The following is a 19858-nucleotide window of genomic DNA, read 5'->3' as shown; positions in this document are numbered from 1 at the left end:
CTGGATTCCAAAATAACCTGAAACACAGGAAACAGGAGTCTTCAGGAAATACACTTTCAGGCTTAAACGAAATATTTTCAATGCATTCAAATAGGAACCTAGCTTTGCTGGACTGCAACAGAAAACGGTTTACTTTGGCCAAGGTTTATAAAACCACTGACGTACTCTAATCAAAGTCAATTGTGTATCCCAAATTAAGCGTCATGATCTCAGTTATATCCCTAGATCATTAGCTTATACGTCAGTGAAGGACATATAGTCTCACTGTAAAACCAACATTTACACATCGTTTTTTATATGTACAGAAATGCATACATTGATGATCCCCTTAAATGAAAATAACAACATTGCACGAAATGGCTTGTTTTGTAAAGCTCTGCTGCTCTCTTGTTGGTTTCTGTAATCGTTGTGATTTGTTTTGCAAGAAGTCCAAAATTCAGGCTACTGACACCGTTATGTCCAAATCAGACAAAACCGTTTTATTTTCAACATTCATTAGAACAGAAAAGCCGAAATGACACATTAAAATAGGGAATGCCAAAAAGAAACTATTACTGTTCTCATTATTCGTCCTGGAAACTTTTATGATGTTATTGAAGCGTTGGCTGGACGGACATTACTCAGCCTCGAAACGTAAGAAATAGCTGAGCACTACGTAAACACGGTGAAACTTCAAATGCAAATTACATCAGCTGCGTGGCCAATGAGAGAGCGAGTGGTGATTTTATCACAGACTCTGTAAACCAATCAGTTTTCACCACGACAGTAGATATAGATTGCTAGTGCTACACCCATATCACTATTATTAGAGAATTTACAGGGGTGAGAAGATCCGGGAAACCTTAAGTTTCTTTGGGCGTTAGTTATAATACCCCTATATTTATAAACTATTCAGCCCATATCCCAACATGGTGGTGGTCACAGCCGCGTCCGGCGGCACACACAAAGTGCTCCTGATATCTGGGAAACAGAGCGTTTCATCCGGCGCAACACAGGGAAGCTTTAGCCGGTCAATCTCGGTCGTTATGCCGTCGTCTGCAAACCAAGCGTCGTCGGATTCCGACTCCACTTCCTCCACGGGGCCTCCGTTGCGCAAAAGACAGCGACTCACACATTTGAGCCCTGAAGAGAAACAGCTTCGCAGGTCAGTAATGTGAAAGTAATATTTGCCGTGCATGTTTGTGACGAAGACTTGTATTTTTTACGAAAAATTGAGGTTTACGCCCTACGATATTGATTTACTGATTGATAGGATAACAATACGCAAGTCCCGTGATTAGTATGTGATGCTGGATGCCTTACACACGTTAAATGGAAAGCGGTCGCTTAAATTTATAAAATGGGCTACCGGATCACACCCCGGACTAAAATTAACCCATTGCTATATGCATCCACATGTATCAAGGTCTAGATTAGTACTCGTCCTACAAAGGCTGCCTGTCAACCTTCGCCTTATCATGTAGATTTTGAGTAACAGTTAGCTGGTCCCACCCAGTTCCACGAATGTGGAGCAGGAGGTGGATATCCTGTTCTGCCTGCGTGGCAGGAATATGGCCGAAGATTACGCAATAGCCTAGCACCACCAACTCAGTCTTGTCATCGGCTTAGTCAGCATCGCGGAAGGAATGTTTTTTTAAATTTCGTATCCCCCCCCCTCCTTCCAGGAAACTGAAGAACAGAGTGGCAGCCCAGACCGCCAGAGACAGAAAAAAAGCCAAAATGGGAGAATTGGAACAGCAAGTTCTGGACTTGGAGATAGAAGTAAGCCTGTTTCCTCATGAGTGAAACGCTACACTTTTTACTCGCAACTTAAGTGGCAGCTAAAAGTTTTCAACTTCTCCGCAGAACGAGAAGCTTCACATCGAGAACGAGCTTTTACGGGACAAGACGTGCGACCTCATGAGCGAGAATGAGGATCTGAGACAAAGGCTAGGGCTGGACACTCTGGAGGTCATGGACAAGGTAAGAGGATTCCTACTAATTCTAATTATGATGAAGATGAGTGGAGGAGGAGGAGGGGGGTGTACAACCAGCCACATGGTCCACAGACATCATGGAGCCTATAGACTTCCAAGTAACACTCTCTCTCTCTACCTGTCTTCTCTATCTCCCCCTTTCCGTCTGTCCCTCCCTCCCTCCTTCCCTCCTCAGGTCCAGGTGCTGGAGTCCAGTGGGATGGATGCAGGTTTGGAGACGGGGTCTTCTGAGTCCGCAGTACTCAGGCTACGTGTGCCTCCGCAGCAGGTGCAGGCCCACCTCTCCTACCTGAAGACGTCCCAATGGATCCAGCTGGTCCTGACGCTGCAGACTCTGAGGTGAGCCCGACTACATTACCCAGAAGCCCTCCCTGGGGTGAAGCACTAGTGCTGTCATCACACTGCCATAAGATGGGTAGGGTGTGCGTTAGAGCCTCCATAGCTGGTTTGTCTGGTTGTAACCCCTGGTTCTTTCTCCACCTTCTCCCTCCCCCTCAGTCTGATCTCCTGTTGGGCATTCTGGACATCCTTGACCCAGAATACTTCCTCCAGGGTGGTGGGGAGGAGCTCCAGGAGCAGGCACTGCTGCTGGGAGGAGGGGGGGCTCCAGTACCGGGCCCCGCACTTGCGCCTCTGGGGGCCGCACCAGTTAAGCTGGAGGCCCTTAATGAACTGATCCACTTTGACCACATCTACACCAAGCCCGTGGAGGGCGTGTGCGAGGAAGGCGTGTGCGAGGAGAGCGTCACCGAGGTCAAGATGGAGGAGGAGGTGCTGGTGGAGGAGGTGGTAGTGGTGGAGGTAGAGGAGGTGGAGGAGGAGGACGACGACGGTCGGAGCGTCAAGGAGGAGACGGAGGAGGTGGACATCCCCGAGTCTCAGCCTGACGGCAGCGGGCTCTTCTCCGCCTCCCCCGCCCTCTGCGGCGGCTTCGACGAGGCGCCGTGCCTGGCGGATGCCTACAGCGATTCCGGATACGAGCGGTCCCCTTCCCCTTTCAGCGACATGTCCTCCCCCCTCTGCCCCGAGGGGTCATGGGATGATGTGTTTGCCAACGAACTCTTTCCCCAGTTAATCAGTGTGTGACCCCCCCCCAGCCCATGAATATTGATTCTCCTGCCATTCAGTGTAGTATTAAGTGACTACAGAACATTTGCTTCATATTGATGTATAAGAAACTATTTTACCGGTGAGTTCTCTCTATATCTCAAGATTACTTTGTCCCTGGGAACATTTCTCTTGGACACAAAGGCTTCATAAATACGTATAATCAGTGTAGTAAAGTACAGACTTGAGTGCATTCAAGTAAATGCAACACAGCCCCTATTTCACCCTTCTTATATCCTGAGTTTAGGAGATTCACTTGAGTGGATGCTCGGGCTAAAGTTAAGAAAGTCATCTCCACTAATACAGCCGGACTGTACCAGGGGGTCATCCTGCATTGACTTGTGGGAGAAAGTTGTTGACATTGTAATTTTGGCATAACTAATTCTTCGTGGGGGGGTTTGTAGGATTTCTATTGTTTTGCTAGCAAAGACGAAATGTGGGTGAAAAATCCAGTATTTTGTGTAAATTGTCAATTTTAAAGGGGAATGGGACTGATCGTTGAAAATACAAATTTTATTTATTTGTGTATACCGCTTCGGAGTTCTCTGTATGTAATCTGCCTCAGCATGTAAAATGGCGTTCTCTACCTTTGGCCTTAGTGTCGCTCTCCTTGTAGCCAGTAATCTCTGCATTAAAAAACTTTTGCATCGCATTTTGTCTGTGGATTGTCTCATCTTCTTCACTTTTCTTGAGCTGTAGAAAAGGATCCGTTATACGTGAACCTTTCAGGATGCGCTCCCGATAGCTACTGCTGCCTGACCCTCATGACAGTCAGGTGGGGTTTTTAGGGCTGGGTCATGTGGCATACTCGTAAAACAAGGCATCAAAAGCCAGGGTTCTGAACAGCCATGGCTTTCCTTGATATATCGTTGAGCTTTGGCTGACACGATTTCTTATCAAGTATTTCTTCCCAATTCGTCACCCCGTTTCTGAAGTCAGACTTTCTAAGAACCTCCAGGCAGTGTGCTCGTTCCTGTGCTCTGGACTCTAGATGGTAGTGTGGACGTTTCTTAATCTCTGAGGGGAAGTTCTGAACGTGGCAAGTCTCATGACTCCTGGGACCTGGCCACCTGACAGCACAGTTATCTGCTCTGGATAAGATAGCAGCGAGGGCAATGATTACCCAGGGCGCACTTGACTGGAGGATTAAAGCCCTTCCCATCGGGTCACTCCAAGGGGTAAAGGTCATCAGGATAAGATTTACGGGAAGACAGGCAGCCAATATTTGCATTTCAATTCACTCTCAGTTTGTGTCACTCTCTGACATCCACACACTCTGATAAATGGACCGGGATCTAATGTTGCGTAACAGCTAGAGTATCGCAGATTCCTGGAAGTAAGGAACACTAGAACCGGCGAAACTCAGGTCTTAAATGGGCCAAAGGTATCGGTGTCTGTCAGATGCGTCTGTGTGTGAGTGAAAAAGACAGAAGGAGGGGACAACCTTTCTATCCCAGGCATTCTAATCTCATCATCACATTAGGCATTCATGCTTGTGTTGCAGACTGGATCCACCCAACGTGCCCTGTTAGCTCCAGGGGGCTGAAGATGGTACGACCCTCAGGATAGTAGGGCCCTCCAAGGGGCTGAGAATGGTATGACCCGCTCTCTATTGATATAGAGCAGACTTTCTCAACCCTGGTCCTCAAGGTCCTCCTTCCCCGGATGTTCTAGAATGTTTTCATCTTCCAACACACCTGATACAAATGACTGATAACGACCCATGCATTTGAATCAAGTGTGTTGGGAAACATCTAAAACATACAGGGCAGTGGGCCCTGAGGACCAGGGTTGAGCATGGCTCATCTAGACTGAGGCCCTGTCACCACAAGCTGAATGAATCAACACCTACTGCTGTGATGTCATCGACCCTAACTCCTTGTAATTGGTCAGTAATCCATTGTCTTCTTTGCAGACAAGCAGATTTGTAGTGCATCTGACAGGTATCAGTGAAATGGTGTCTGTGGTGGTGATGTTCGGGACTGATTGGATTACAAACACAATAACAACGTTGGTTTTAGACTGAGGTGGAACTACGTTTATTTCTGTTTCGCACCGAACCTTCGGTGTGATGAATCTTTGGTGTGACGCATTCCCAAGCAAACTTCTCTAGAAGAGTGCGGTGAGCAACATCCTGTCTCCTCACCACACCAGAAGTTGAAACCAGATCACAGCTGCTCAGATGAAAGTGAGAAAGCCCTGAGTCCTCTCAACAGGGCTCAGATCTCCGCCATGCCGGAATAGACACCAAACTCAGAGATGCTTCAGGATTCGACAGCATGTGAATGTGACCAATCAGCTCTCAGTCTGCAGACTGGCATCTCACTCAGACTGGGTTTGCAGTGCTGTGTCATGTGGTCTACCTGTAAAAACTTCAATAGCTTCAGTTTTCTGAACAGGGCGTCTTTCATGGATATGATAACATCTTTGAGCTTTGGCAGAGATGAGACACAACTGCACTCCGTAAGCAAATAGCAGTGGTGAGGATCTTACAAGTCTGGGCGTCGCTAATTCATGTTTTCGTCGAGCGAACATTGAGTCCTGTCCTCCCCAACCCTGTCAAATATGAGGTCGGACAGCGTTAGATGTCAAAGTTCAACCCTTAAATTAGCGTCCCACCAGTCCAGCTAATATGACGCTGTCATCGCTTGTGGCTTGAATTGGTTAATCCCATGGACGGTCTCATGTTGCCGTGCTCTGCGGTCCTCTGAAGGGTCTGGGGGGGGGGGGGGGGGGCTGGGGAGTCTGGAAGGGTCTAGGGGGGTCTGGTGGGGGCCTAAGGGCCAGCTGGCTCTCCAGGAGAAGGCTGACCACCTCTCAGGAGAGTCTCCCCAGACGTCCAACCCCGCGACGGCCACGGTCCTCCAGGGCGTTTCCGGGGAGCTGTGAGATCCGGGCTGAGGGGGCTGAGGGACACACAGCTGCAGGCTGACTCTGGGGAACACCGCTCTGATGCTCTCTCTCTCGCTCTCGCTCTCTCTCTCGGTTTCACTGGCTCTGAGTCTGAAAAGGCAGAGCAAGAGACAGGCTGGCAGATCTGACTGGAAACCGAGGCATGATTCAGAATGAATGGGGAACCATAAAGTGCAGGCGGTCGACAATCACATGCCCCCCCCCCCCCCCTCCAATCCTCGAGGGACGCTGGGGGTTGAATTGGCGGTAGCAGGAGGAGGTGGGGGAGGAGGTATACTTTAGCATCAATGCTTCTTAGTGACCTAAAAGGGACAGAATTCCCTATGGTTGTTACTTAGGACACTTCTTAGTCCTAACTGGTGTTCAAGTATGGGTGGTCCTAGTCCCAGAGACTAGTGTTCAGGTTGGGGTGGTCCTAGTCCTGGATAATGGTGTTTTGGGGTTAGTCCTAGTCCTGGAGAATGGTCTTCAGGTTTGGGTTAGTCCTAGTCCTGGAGAATGGTCTTCAGCAGGGTTAGGTTCAGTCTTAGTTCCAGAGGCTGTGTCATTGGATGAATAATTCACTGTGGAAAAACACATTCTCAGCAGGCTAGCATCTGTTGCTGCTCTTGTTAACTTCCTGTTTTGGACATGGAAAACCCATCACCTGGATCACGTTCACTCATTAATGGGCAATGCAAGCTCGCAGAGACTTGTTTAATGGAGTGACTAATGGAAAGAGTCTTTTGGCCTTTTAACTGTGTGAAGACACAACTTCTCTATGAAGTCACTGTTAAACCTACTTAATGGTTTAAGCTGTCATCGCTTACAATTTCAACAAGGAGCAACACAATAATTCTGCGAGGGTAAAACATGTCGTCTTTCCGGAAGACAGTAATTGTTATGCGTCAGCAAGGCATTAGTGTGCGTGCGCTTGTTTACGCAAGAGAGAGAGAGAGAGAGAGAGAGAGAAAGAAAGAGAGAAAGCGGCGGACGTGTGTGTGAGAGAGAAAGTGTGTGAGCAGACAAACATAGAGTGTACGTGTGGAGACCAGGACCCCTGGAGGTAGGTTGGTGTCTCAAGACTGGGTCACAGAGCCCTCTACAAGCTCAGACGCCCCCCCTCCCCCACGTCCACGCTGGCTAACCATCTCACCCCCTCAGCTAAAACCAACAGCAGAGCACAAGAAGTCCTTCTCCACAGTCACCCCTGGCAACAGAGATTCCTCACATTCTGGGAACCGTGTCTGTGCTGTGGCGTGAAGCCCAGTCTAAGGAGCATTGTCCTTAAAGGGGGGATTGTGGTGTGGTGGTGGGAATTAAAGTGTTGGTATCACGTACAAGCAGGCCGTTTATGCACCATGGTCACACGTATGCACATCTGTGGAACGGTTACAAAGGTTCGGGTGAGGAAATTGGATGCTACTAACAAGGCAAGTGTAAGAAACGTACCTTTTCCTTGTTAGTATCCAGTTACACTTTCCTTGTTAGTATCCACTTTCCTCACCGTCGAGTGTAAAGATCTGGCAGTAAAAGGTACAGTGCCCTCCAAAAGTATTGGAACAGTGAGGCCAATTCCTTTATTTTTGCTGTAGACTGAAAACATTTGGGCTTGACATCAAACGATGAATGTGAAACCAGAGATCAACGTTTCAGCTTTTATTTCCAGGTATTTACATCAGGATCTGATGCACAAATTAGAAAATATCACCTTTTTGTTCGAACCCACCCATTTGTCACGTGAGCAAAAGTATTGGAACATGTGACTGACAGGTGTGTTTTGTTGCCCAGGTGTGTCCTATTACATACATTATTCAATCAATAAATACCACTGAATGTCTACACTCAGGTTCAGATTGGGTAAGATAGGTTTTGTCTATGCAGACTGTATTCAGAGGTGAAAACAACATGAAAACCAGAGCGCTGTCTTTGGGTGAAAAACAAGCAATTGTGAGTCTTAGAGAAGATGGAAAATCAATCAGAGCCATTGCAGAAACATTGGCCATAGCCAGTACAACCATTTGGAATGTCCTGAAGAAGAAGAAAACTACTGGTGTACTAAGTAACAGACGTCGAACAGGTAGACCAAGGAAAACATCAGCAGTTGATGACAGAAACATTGTGAGAGCTGTAAAGAAAGACCCTAAAACAACTGTTAGTGAGATCAGCAACAACCTCCAGATGGCAGGAGTGAAGGTATCACTATCTACTGTTCGCAGAAGACTTCATGAACAAAAGTACAAGGGCTACACCAGAAGATGCAAACCACTCATTAGCAAGAAGAATAGGAAGGCCAGGCTGGAAATTGCCAAAAAGTACAGAGATGAACCTCAAAAATTCTGGGACAAAGTTTTATGGACTGATGAGACAAAGATTAACTTTTACCAAAGTGATGGAAAGGCTAAAGTTTGGAGAAAGAAAGGAACTGCTCATGATCCCAAACACACAAGCTCATCTGTGAAACACGGTGGAGGTAATGTCATGGCTTGGGCTTGCATGGCTTCTTCTGGGACGGGCTCATTAATCTTCATTGAGGATGTAACACATGATGGCAGCAGCAAAATGACCTCGGAAGTCTACAGAAACATTTTGTCTGCCAATTTAAGGAAAGATGCAACCAAACTGATTGGCAGAGCCTTCATCATGCAGCAAGATAACGACCCAAAACACACTGCCAAAACAACAAAGGAGTTCATCAGGGGCAAGAAATGGAAGGTATTAGACTGGCCAAGTCAATCTCCAGACTTAAACCCTATAGAGCATGCATTTTACCTGCTTAAGAGGAGACTGAAGGGAGGAACCCCACAAAACAAACAACAACTGAAAGAGGCTGCAGTGAAAGCCTGGGAAAGCATCAAAAAGGAAGAATGCAAAAGTTTGGTGACGTCAATGGGTCACAGACTTGCTGCAGTTATTGAAAGCAAAGGATTTGCAACTAAATATTAAGTCTTATTCACTTAAATATGTTTTAAGTATATCTGTTCCAATACTTTTGCTCACATGACAAATGGGTGGATTCAAACAAAATGTGATATTTTCTTAGTTGTGCATCAGATCCTGATGTAAATACCTGGAAATAAAAGCTGAAACGTTGATCTCTGGTCTCACGTTCATTATTTGATGTCAAGCCCAAATGTTTTCAGTCTACAGCAAAAATAAAGGAATTCGCCTCACTGTTCCAATACTTTTGGAGGGCACTGTATGTCAGTGAAAGGAAGAGGAACTGACCAGGAAAATAAGCTGCTTTCTCGTTTGTTCTGGTTAAACCTGAAATGGCACCACAACACAATTCCTGTTCAGAGGAAGGAGAGCTGCCTTCTTTGTCATGGCACTTGACAGTTGAACTACCTCATTCGACTACTGTGTGGGTCTGTGTGTGTGTGTGTGGTCAATGACAGCGCTGTTCCATTAGGTATGAAGACTTCCTTGAGAGCTTGTCATGCAGCATGCCGACTGACGCAGGCAGCGTTGCCTCGGTCACCACCTGAGGATGGCAACATTCCTCCGCAGACAGAAAAGCAGGAAGGTCATGATTAGAAACTGTCCAGTCGACGACAGGAAGATGAGTAACCCTTGGGGGGGGGGGCTCTAATGACGTTCTATCTGCTACTATCCCAGCATTAGAGGCTGAAATAGAGGCAGCATTAGAAGCTGCATTAAGGGCAGCAATTGAGTCAGCATTAGAAGCAACATTAGAGACAGTAATAGAGAGAGCAATATATATAGCGATAGAAGCAACCTTAGAGACAGCAATATAGACAGCAATAGAAGCAGCATTAAAAACAGCCCTGAGGAGAAAGTCACCAGATCTGGAGAGAGCTGGGAACTAGCGTCATGGCTTACATAGTCACACATCACCATGGTTTCACTTCCTGTACATGTGGCAGATGAGGTAGCATCAGTCCTGAGTGGTGGAAATATACCAGAGCCCCCCTCCCCTCTCCCCCTGTCCTCCCTCGTCAAAATACATGAAATCTACAGGCACACACACACACACACGCACCAGAGGAACATAAACAGCTGAAAAGGAACGTCCATAAATCAAACATGTTTTGATATAAACAGGCTGTAGCTTGAGCACTGACATCGGCGCAGGTACAACAGATGGCAGTTTGAATTCTCTCTCCAATCTCCTCCCCATACAACACTGTTATCTGTAGGATTCAGACATGGTCCAGAGCAGGATGCAGGTCTGTACGCAGTGTTTCTTTCAGCGTAGGTGAAGACTATCCTCCAGGCTACCAAGCCCTGTGTAGGGGTCAGGGTCAGTGGCGGTGGTGGGGGGTGTTGCTCTTTCCCTGTCGGTTTCCAACCCCCCCCCCCCATCCCCTGGGGGGGGTTTAGGATCTCAGTCAGGAGTTTGTAGGGATTAGCACAATCAGGTGGTTGTTGCAACTCTAAAGAGACGTTTAGCATACTTAGACAGACTGAAAGGCAGAGAAACAGACCGCCAGACAGACAGGAAGATGGAGAGACAGGCTGACAGGAAGCAGAGAGACAGGCTGACAGACAGCAAGGCAGAGAGACAGGCGTTTAGAAAGGCAGGCAGCAGGATGCAGCCCATTCAGCCCAGCTAGGATCTCGAAAAATAGACGACAACTCATAAACAATCTTCTCAATATGGAAGTATGCTTTTCTTCGAAGCCAAAACCAAAACGAGAGACAAGCTCAGAACTCAATGCCCGTGTGAGGCGTGGTGAATCAGTAGATGTGTTCAACTGTCAAGTGCCATGACAAAGAAGGCAGCTTTCCTTCCTCTGAACGGGAATTGTGTTGTGGTGCCATTTCAGGTTTAACCAGAACAAACGAGAAAGCAGCTTCTTTTCCTGGTCAGTTCCTCGTCCTCCTGTCCTAGAAACGTTTCATGACCAAGATGTTCACCAAAGTATCCAACATCAGAAGGTTAAACCAGCCTGTGAACCTCATGTCATGTTTCATTTCTTTCCTATCTGGGGGAAAGATAGCTTGTGGGTCATGGTCAGATGTCTGGAAAGGGCAGGTCACAGCCAACTTGAAGCCCGCGAGGTTGACCTAACCTAACTACCATCAACTTGACTCCTGCCTTTCTCTGCCTAGATAAACAGGGTCCGAAAGGCCTGCCTGGCTGTTGTTGCCAGCTGGTAAATACTGAAATCCAGCAAGTGAAGTGCTTTGAACCGGGGCGATAAGACAACGTCTACCTATGCAGAAGTGCTTGTGCCCAAGGGGAACCTTTTTCCGATGGGCAAAGGGTGGGACCGCTGTTGGAGCAACACACATGGAGCAGGGACAACAGTTTGAGAGTCTGTGCTGTTAGCAAAATGATGACAGTTTGAGGTAATTGGAGCGATAACGTAACCGCGACAGCGTTTTCGCTATGTAAACACAGGCCTTTTCGAACAGCCTTCCCTCGGCCATTTTCTCCCTCCCTCTCTCTCTCTCCCTTCCTCTCCGTCTCTCTCACGCGCGCACGCCCACTTTCACAACCGCAGAGAGAGCCTGACGGTAATTAAAGATCAAATATTGAGTTTTCCGTGGGTGGCTAGCTGTACTTCTGCTGAACAAAGAGGAACAAGGACTCCGGCAGTAAGAGCTTAACCTGGTCCACACACTCCAAACACACGCTCACCGGCCCCGTTCAAAACACGCTCCTGTTGTGACACGTTCTGCGTTCGCACAGCTATGCCAGCGATGCTGCTTTTAATTCCTACTTATCCGTTATCGCAATGGAGATGCTTTGATGAGACAAACATCCCAGTAGCGGTGGGGTCTACGTTGGTCTAGACTTGCTGCTCCGGGGCAGAGCTGGAGAGAGAGAGGTGGGGGGGGGGGGGGAAGCACAACCGCACCCCCTACCCCCTTGGCTGGGGTTAAGCTTGGAGGTTCAGGCTCAGACTGTGCGGTATTCCTGAAATGTGTGCCTCTCGGATCCCGCCCCTCCTCCTTCTCACTCCCCCCTTTCCACCTCGACCCCCCCCCCCCCCTGCTCCCTCCCCCTCCTCCTCTCTAAAGGGTCTTTACAGCCTGCTCAGAGTATCTGCTCAGCCTTTGATCCCCCCCCCCCCCCCAACACCCAGATGGGGGCGAAAACACACTGAACAGCTTATCAGCCCGGATAAGGCTGCTGGAAAGTTCTCCGCACAAACTGCAGAGTCCACAGGAATGGCGAACACCGATAACTCTGCAGGTTGTTTTTCAGTTCCCCGCTGTCGTGATTACAATACAAGCACTCATGAGATTCATGAAGGGACAGGGCAGACCAGAGTCCAACCTGGACAGTTTATTTGTGTGTGTGTGTGTGTGTGTTGCAGCCAGGAGGATACTGTAGCAGGTTGACAGAAAGCACCACTGAGATACACCCTGTCTTCCCCCTGGGACACATTGTGACCTTCCATACACACACACACAAACACACAAATGCACACACACAAACGCACGCACACAAACACAACCGCAAATGGAGAAACCGGAGCATCTACAATGCTCATTTTGGTCACACCCTGCAAAGGGAGAATGTTCTGGAAGAATCCTCCCCAGAGTGCTCTGACGGCTGGGGTATACGGTATCTAGCTGCCATCACGTGACCTGAGATCCGAGTGTGTGCGTGTGTCCTCCAGGTGGTCAGGGCGCTCCGACGGGGGCAGAGGAACCCTGGAGGCCAGCCAGGCGTCGTAGTCCTGTCTGGGCATCTGGACCAGATGTTCCCTGACAATCTGGACGGGGGGGATGAAACAGAGGGAGAGAGAGAGAACCGATTCAAACAGCTACACCCATACACACACACAGGCAAAAAACACCCACTCTCCCATACACGTGGGCTCGTTTGACCGTGCGCGTTGCCGTGTACCTCGATGGCGACGCAGAGGTCAGGCAGACACAGTTCCCAGGGCTGCAGGCCCCCCAGCACCCTGAGGAAGTGCTGTGTTCGTACCCGGGGGAGGCGCTGCTGGGCCCAGCTCCTCAACCTCCCCAGGACCAGGCCCACCCCATGGTCCTGGAGCCCCCTGGAGGCCAGCGCCTCCAGCACCGAGGACAGCCTGGGGAGGGAGCAGGGGAGAGGTGGGGGGAGAGGAGGTGAGAGGTGGATGTGGCTCCAGACAACTCGCCGACCTGAGATCTGCTGAACACATTACATTTACATTTAGTCATTTAGCAGACACTCTTATCCAGAGCAGTAAGTACAGGGAAATTCTCCCCGAGGCAAGTAGGGTGAAGTGTCTCGCCCAAGGACACAACGTCATGTGCACCAGCCGGGAATCGAACTGACAACCTTCAGATTACGAGCCCGATGCTCTACCCGCTCAGCCACCTGACTCCCACACTCTAAACACACTCTAGTAGCCCAGGAAGTGGTCGTAGCAGACCACACACCACAGGCTGTCGTGGTTCCGCGGCCTCTCTGTGGCCTCCGTCTCGAGGGGCTTGCTCTGCACTGCCGAGGGGGTCACGTGACGGGGGAGGCGGTGAGGCTGGGTCACATGATGCAGGGCCTGAAACCTCCGGAGGCTGCTGTCGAGCCTCTTCCTGGATGGAGAGAGGAAAGCAGAGCTGGAGCTGAATCGCAGGCATGGCAACACACGCAGCACACACACACGCATCACGATTACATAACCGTTCAAACAGTCGAATTCTGAACATTTTGTACTATTGCACAGACCAGTGCTATCTGTGTTTATGTGCATGTACCAGTGGTCTCTGTCTGTGTTCACATACATGCACCAGTGGTCTCTGTACAGTCATGTGTAGACACGGGGCAAGGTAACGTGACACACATTGAGGATGTCAACATGGAGGGGGCCATTAAAGATCCCAAAGTGCAAGAAGTCTTTCTGGCCAAACATTCCACCCTTCAAGGGTTAGGCGAGAATGGAAGGGGGGGGGGGAGGAGAGGAGGGAGGCATGGTAGGACAGAGGGGAGGAGGGGAGGTAGAGGAGAAAGGGAGGAGGTGGAGAGGAGTAAGAGAGGAGGGAGGTACGGTAGGGCAGAGATCTGAGTGGAAGAGAGGAGAGGAGGAGCGAGAGAAGAGGAGGAGGAGGCGGAGAGGGGAGGAGCAGACCTCGAGTTGTTCTCCAGGATGTCACAGTAGCTCTGGGCCCGCTCCTGGGCTCTCTCCTGGAAGGCCGTACTCCTCTTCACTAGCATGGAGGACTTCCTGTTGACCATAAAGGACTTCCTGTCGAACTGATGGCTGCTGGCACTCTGGAGGAGTTGTGAACCGCAGCTACACACACAGGACACACGCTTTAATAAGAGACACACGCACACTGTTTAACACAGAACACACACGGGACACACACCCTCTAATACAAGACACACACACACTTTAATACCAAACACACACACGGGAAAAACGCACTTTAAGTCCAGACACACACACTTTAACACAGAAAACACACAGAGGAAGCACACACTTAAATACAGAACACACACACTTTAATTACAGGGTTTGCTACAGGACACGCATACTTTTAAACTGGAGGTTTAGTTAGTCGAGAGCCATAGTTAACTGGGGTGTAGTTGACCCCTATATACCTCTTGGGCCGTAGGGTCTCTGCTGCCCTGGGACCTGGAATCTGGTTCCCTTTCAGGGAGGCTGGACGCGGGACCCCTCCCCGGGATGTTGGCTGGGGGGGGGGCAGGCCGGAAGGGGGGGCCGTTGCCACTTTTAGGCTGTTGGTTCAACAGAGTTTAAATCGAGTAAACATTTGCAAAAGAAACGCTCAAGAAAAAACTGTTTGGGGTTTAACGGCCAAACAGCTTGATCCCACTGTCCACTTGGTGTGTCTTTCAATGGGAATGGACTTCATGAGCTCGTTGCTGGCTCAGTGGGTATGTCTGATGGAAGTAGGTGCATTGGCACAGATAGACGTTTCCAGCCAAATGAACTGTGAGCAGATAGGACATCCGTTTCCATGGTCATTTTGTGGGGGGAACGTTAGTTCTCCTTATTTGACTACAGGTAGGCCATCGTCTCTTCTAGATATAGTTAGTTCTCCTTATCTGACAACAGCAGCAGTTGGACAAGGAGAAGCTGAAAATAATTGCAGAAGAGAACACGACGACTTGCTGGGGGGGTGGAGGGGGGTGTGGGTGTGAAAATGTGCACGTGTGCGTGCAAATGTGACTGTATTTGTGACTGTGTGCGTGTGTGTTTGTATGAACACGTGTATGAAGAGAGCCACTACACACTGTCCTGTGGGCTGTCTACCTGTCAGTCAAACTGCCGTCGCTGTGGCTACGGGTCTCGGGAGTGGTGAACTCCTTCCTGACGCTCTCATGGACAGCTTCTAGAAGCTTTCGGAGATCTGTGAGGGGGAGCGAGAAGCCAATGAGAGGAGAAGACTAGGCCTTCTCGAAGGGCAAGACCAGTACGTTTCAGCTTCTTGAAGAAACATATCTTAATATTACGTAATTAAAATGTAAATATGATACGATCAGAAGAATGTGTGTGCAATAAGCTTATCTGGTCTTCTGGCTCTTTAATCTATTGTATGTAACTCATACAAATCTATTTTAGAGAGGTAGGCATGTTGTTAACTAGTTTCACGAAAAACAATCCCATAGCTCCCCCTGCTGTTCACACACTGTGATCACACCCAAGTTCAGAAAATAATTTAAAATCCTGTAACACACAATAATCTTTATCAAGTACCCTAAATCTTAACAGTACATTGATTAAAATGTTCTCTCCTGCCTTAACGAACTAGTAGGTAATACCAAATAAATCACAGAATGTGTCAGGGAAGGCTTTTATTCAAATTCCTCGCTCTGAATTCTCATAAGAGGAAGCCCATAAAATCTGCCTCGGAATTACAAAAGGCAATAACTCCTCCAAATTGGCTTGCTTTACACTGAATAAATATACTTACTAATTGTCCCGTTTATGAATGTTTGGGATTAAATATCGGCACGCTTCTCAAATTTTGGGGGCGGAGGAGGGGGGTATTCAATAGCGAGATAAATCAAATTATGCGAGCTTTTCCGGAAATAATAAGCGTTATTGACGATTCATTTTGACATCAAAGACTTTCAGACGCAGGCTGGAGGAGCGTCGCTAGCGCGCTCTGGCGGCTTCACTGCGAGAGCGGGGGCTCTGGGAGGCTTAATCCAGGATGTGAGACACAGCCACAGGGATTAGAGAGAACAGCGGCTAATTGCGTTAACCAACAAGCCTGAAGAAATCCTCTAAATTCGTAACTCCTTTCACTAAGAGGGGAGAGGAAAATAAAAACGAAGAAAGACAAGAGGCGGGAGCCTACACAAACGAAACGCAGGCGCGCTCGCCATTGTCGGGCGGTTGATAATGAAGACGGATTGGGGTGACATCAGAGGGCTAATTATGCCCGATCTGAGTGAAAGGCATTCTGGGAATGGAGTGGGTAGTCGGACAGAGGGCAGCTGTCCTACTTTAACACACACAAACACACACACACACACACGCACGCACACACACACACACACACACGCACACACGTACACACACACACGCACACACACACACACACTAGCAAGTGAAAGAGACCCCCTGCCGTACAGACTGAAGTGGAGTGAGGTTTTGTTTTCAAAAGGAAAAGATCTCTTCACTCTGGCTCCCACACGACTGCCGGCTGTTCCTATGACGACGGGAGCGTGCCGTTTAGGGTGCGTACGCAGATGTTGTCCTGTGGAGTGCTGGGGCTGATGGGAAACTGATGGGACTCATTCTGCGCTCCACACAGCTGGAACGAGATGGCACCAGGAAGTGTACCGCTGGTCCAAACACTCACACCCACCCACACACACACACCCACACACACTCACACCCACACACACACTATCTAGACTCTGCAGCACATGATGGGTCTGGTTTCCCACGCTTCAGCACACACACAGATGTACTCGTCCCACACACACAGTTCCACACACACACACACACACACACACCCACACACTAGAGATCAGATCAAACATCCTTTGACTGAGTCAAGTGTTCTGTTTATCTCATTAAATCCTCTACATCTCTACGGCAACTATAGACCTACACAACTTTCAAACATCTAGACCTACAAATCCCAAACAACTGCAGACCTTCCCTTCGAAAACATTCACAGACCTACACTCCTAAAAATATAGAGAAACCTTCCATACTGAAACATCCATCCCTACACCCATAATGACCTACAGTACTGAGTTTAACTGCAACAAGCACAGACTGGTGCTGTCAGGCCAAATAGTGTCCTAGGGCCAAATAGTGTCCTACCTGACGTCACAATGCCGTTCCGAAGCAAGGACGCGTCCGTCGCTATGCCGACCTTAAATTCCTGAGATATTTACGCGTGCTAGCAGGAAACTGTCATGGTTGCTATACTGGTTACTAGGTAGGAAGTTTTGTATTTAGGCTTATTTAAACCAGTTTATTCTACTCTACTATTTAAAGTTTTCACTCGTTCGACATTCCTGAGACAGCAACGCGCGCAGGTAGAATACTATACGTGTTGCCTTCCCGGTCTGTTAAAATTGATGCTAAATAAGTGAATTATTTTGACGAAAACAATTAGCCAGCTAGCACTAGCTATCAAACGAGTGAAAACTTTAAATAGTAGAGTAGAATAAACTGGTTTATATAAGCCTAAATACAAAACTTCCTACCTAGTAACCAGTATAGCAACCATGACAGTTTCCTGCTAGCACGCGTAAATATCTCAGGAATTTAAGGTTGGCATAGCAACGGACGCGTCCTTGCTTCGGAACGGCATTGTGACGTCAGGTAGGACACTATTTGGCCCTAGGACACTATTTGGCCTGACAGTGCCATCATGGGTCTCATTCCGAGTTCCCACCAACATGGACCTACAGTCAGACAGCGGTGGCTCTATCTCTGCATCCCCGCTCCCTGGGGCTTCCACCGTGTCCAGGCTGGCCCTGAGGGAGGCGCTGGGCCCGGGCCCCAGGGTCGAGTCATCCGTGCTGGGTCCCACCGTGTCCAGGCTGCCCAGGTTGGGGCTGCCCAGGGCTGAGGAGGAGGTTCGACTCAGGGAGGAAGATTTCCACAGGCTGGGAGCCCCGGAGGAGGAGCGAAGAGGCCAGGGGTGAGGCCTGCGAGGCTGGGGAGAGAGAGGGAGGGAGGGGGGGGGGGGGGCAGGTGAGAATCTCTCTCGCGGCACAGCAGACACACAGGTGAACGCAAACATTTTGAAACAGTATAGTACACATGCATGCTGTATTGGCACACACATATACCATGCTGAGTTCACACATGCCCCCCCCCCCCCCACACACTTCACAGACCACCCCCCCCACCCCCCCACACACTGAACAGAACCCACACATTTCTCCTGGGCAGAGGAAGACGTGAGGGTAGAGGAGAGAGTGTCGAGTCTAGCACCAGTGCGCCTGCCTCGTCGTGGCTAAAACAGGAGCAACACTTCAGCTGCAGCCCTCATCATATCTGACACACACACACACACACCCCTGAGGACCTGCTGTCTGCCAGCTAAGGTGTTCTTGTGTGTGTGTGTGCGTGTGCGTGTCAAAGCTTCAGACGAGGACCCTTTGAGAGGATGTCGTGCTCTCGACAGTGTGTGTTCGTGCGACCCGCTAGGCTGTGTGATTGTGTGCGCACGTGTGCGGTCCTTCAACAGTGTGTGTGTGTGTCTGCTTCCCGTTTTTTCTGCAGAGGGCGCCCGCAGGTGTCGCGAAGGGACGTAAGCGTCGCTCCGGACGCCTGAGTGTCGTCCCTCCCAGCGGAGGCACGGGGTTGGCACAGAGACGGTACCTTCTGCAGAGAAACAAACTGCTCCCATCTCGTCTCGATGGCTCGCTCCTTATTCAGGCCCTTCGCCGTCGTCCGTCCCCGGCCAGGGTCTCTGTGTACCAGGGGACAGCGAGAGGCGTGAGTGACCTTCCCCCCCCCCCCCCCAGCTCCTCAGCCAGCCCTGGGGAGAGGACAAGGCCGGAAGACCCTGGATGCTATCGCCGCCATGACTCGACTCAGAGATGCCCCTAGTGGCTTCCTGCTGGTTGCTGGGCAACCTTGAGATATTCTCACCCTCTGCCTTGTTTTCTTGCCCATACATCCATCTTTCCTCCTCTCTCCGTCTTGCTTTCCTTCCTTCCTTTCTCTCTTTCCCTGCCTCTACCTCTCTCTTTCTTTCATTCTCTCCCGGATCATTTCCCCACCACAGATTAAGACTTTAGAGGAAATAGGATTTGGTGCCATAAGAAGCCTTCAGGGTTGTAATGCCACCTACTGAAGACGATTCCTACGCTGTATTATTCCCGCCCTCCTCCACCTCCTCTTTTATTAAGGAGGAACAGGAGGTATGGATCTACGGGGTGACAGTCCATCCTCCTCCTCCTCCAATCCAATCATTTATCCGTCTATGTCCTGTCTATCCGGGGTCTCTCCTGGTCTTCTCTGACCTGTTGCTAGATTGCTGACGGCTGGAACGGACCCAGTTGAACGACCAAACTCCAAATACAAGGCACTGATTGGCCAGGCTGAAGGGTTCACCGAGTTAATGAGCCAATCCCTGATTAGTGTGATTCAGCGTGGTCCCCCGGCTCGCTCTCATTAGCATTCTCAGACAGCTACAGATTTATAGATGAATAGAGTTAACAGATTGACGACGGCCGCCCAGACTCCGTTGAAGGAATCGCTTGGTGTTTGACATCTGAGAAGTGTCTCTGTCAGTGTAATTGGCACCGTAGACGTGCTGTGCGTGGCACGATGTCTGATGCAATGTTATCGTTTCAAGATGTTTGGGATTTCAAGTGACACGCCAGCTTGAGAGATGCAACACCTCTGACAGTTTCCCCAAACTCAAATTAAACTGTCGGAGCTCACAACGACACGAAAAGATGCCAGAACAAGAAATGACAGGAAGAGGAAGAGGGGAGAAAACGAGGAGAATAGGACCGGGGC

The 19858-nt window shown here is 49.3% G+C and overlaps 2 protein-coding genes and 1 long non-coding RNA gene across 4 annotated transcripts in view; 1 reads left to right on the top strand and 2 right to left on the bottom strand.

The window, feature by feature from the left end:
• The first annotated feature begins 779 nt into the window (after positions 1 to 779).
• xbp1 (X-box binding protein 1) lies at positions 780 to 3735 on the top strand. The gene is given in 6 exon segments (XM_047014618.1): positions 780 to 1144; positions 1665 to 1761; positions 1846 to 1962; positions 2152 to 2232; positions 2235 to 2315; positions 2475 to 3735. Coding segments are annotated over 6 exon segments (1200 nt in total). The 5' UTR covers positions 780 to 908; the 3' UTR covers positions 3063 to 3735.
• LOC124462913 lies at positions 3610 to 7550 on the bottom strand. The gene is made up of 2 exons (XR_006955495.1): positions 7428 to 7550; positions 3610 to 6559 (listed from the first exon to the last, which is right to left on the bottom strand). It is a non-coding gene; the product is annotated as an uncharacterized LOC124462913 (long non-coding RNA).
• A 4478-nt stretch (positions 7551 to 12028) lies between these two features.
• Positions 12029 to 19858, bottom strand: part of LOC124462918 (coiled-coil domain-containing protein 60-like) — a 19698-nt gene continuing 11868 nt past the window's right edge. Inside the window, exons 7-14 of one of the 2 annotated variants that reach the window (XM_047014623.1) lie at positions 18710 to 18800; positions 17789 to 18038; positions 15164 to 15260; positions 14488 to 14625; positions 14012 to 14176; positions 13326 to 13478; positions 12802 to 12991; positions 12029 to 12667 (exon numbers count right to left, since the gene is read on the bottom strand). In XM_047014623.1, the coding sequence (XP_046870579.1) occupies positions 12521 to 12667; positions 12802 to 12991; positions 13326 to 13478; positions 14012 to 14176; positions 14488 to 14625; positions 15164 to 15260; positions 17789 to 18038; positions 18710 to 18800 (1231 nt within the window). In that variant the 3' untranslated portion in view covers positions 12029 to 12520. The other variant, XM_047014624.1, reaches the window with a different exon arrangement.

The sequence above is a fragment of the Hypomesus transpacificus genome, unplaced genomic scaffold, assembly GCF_021917145.1.
Source record: "Hypomesus transpacificus isolate Combined female unplaced genomic scaffold, fHypTra1 scaffold_263, whole genome shotgun sequence".
Classification (NCBI taxonomy): domain Eukaryota; kingdom Metazoa; phylum Chordata; class Actinopteri; order Osmeriformes; family Osmeridae; genus Hypomesus; species Hypomesus transpacificus.
Note: the sequence above shows the minus strand (reverse complement) of the source record. Positions and strands in the feature narration are given on the sequence as shown.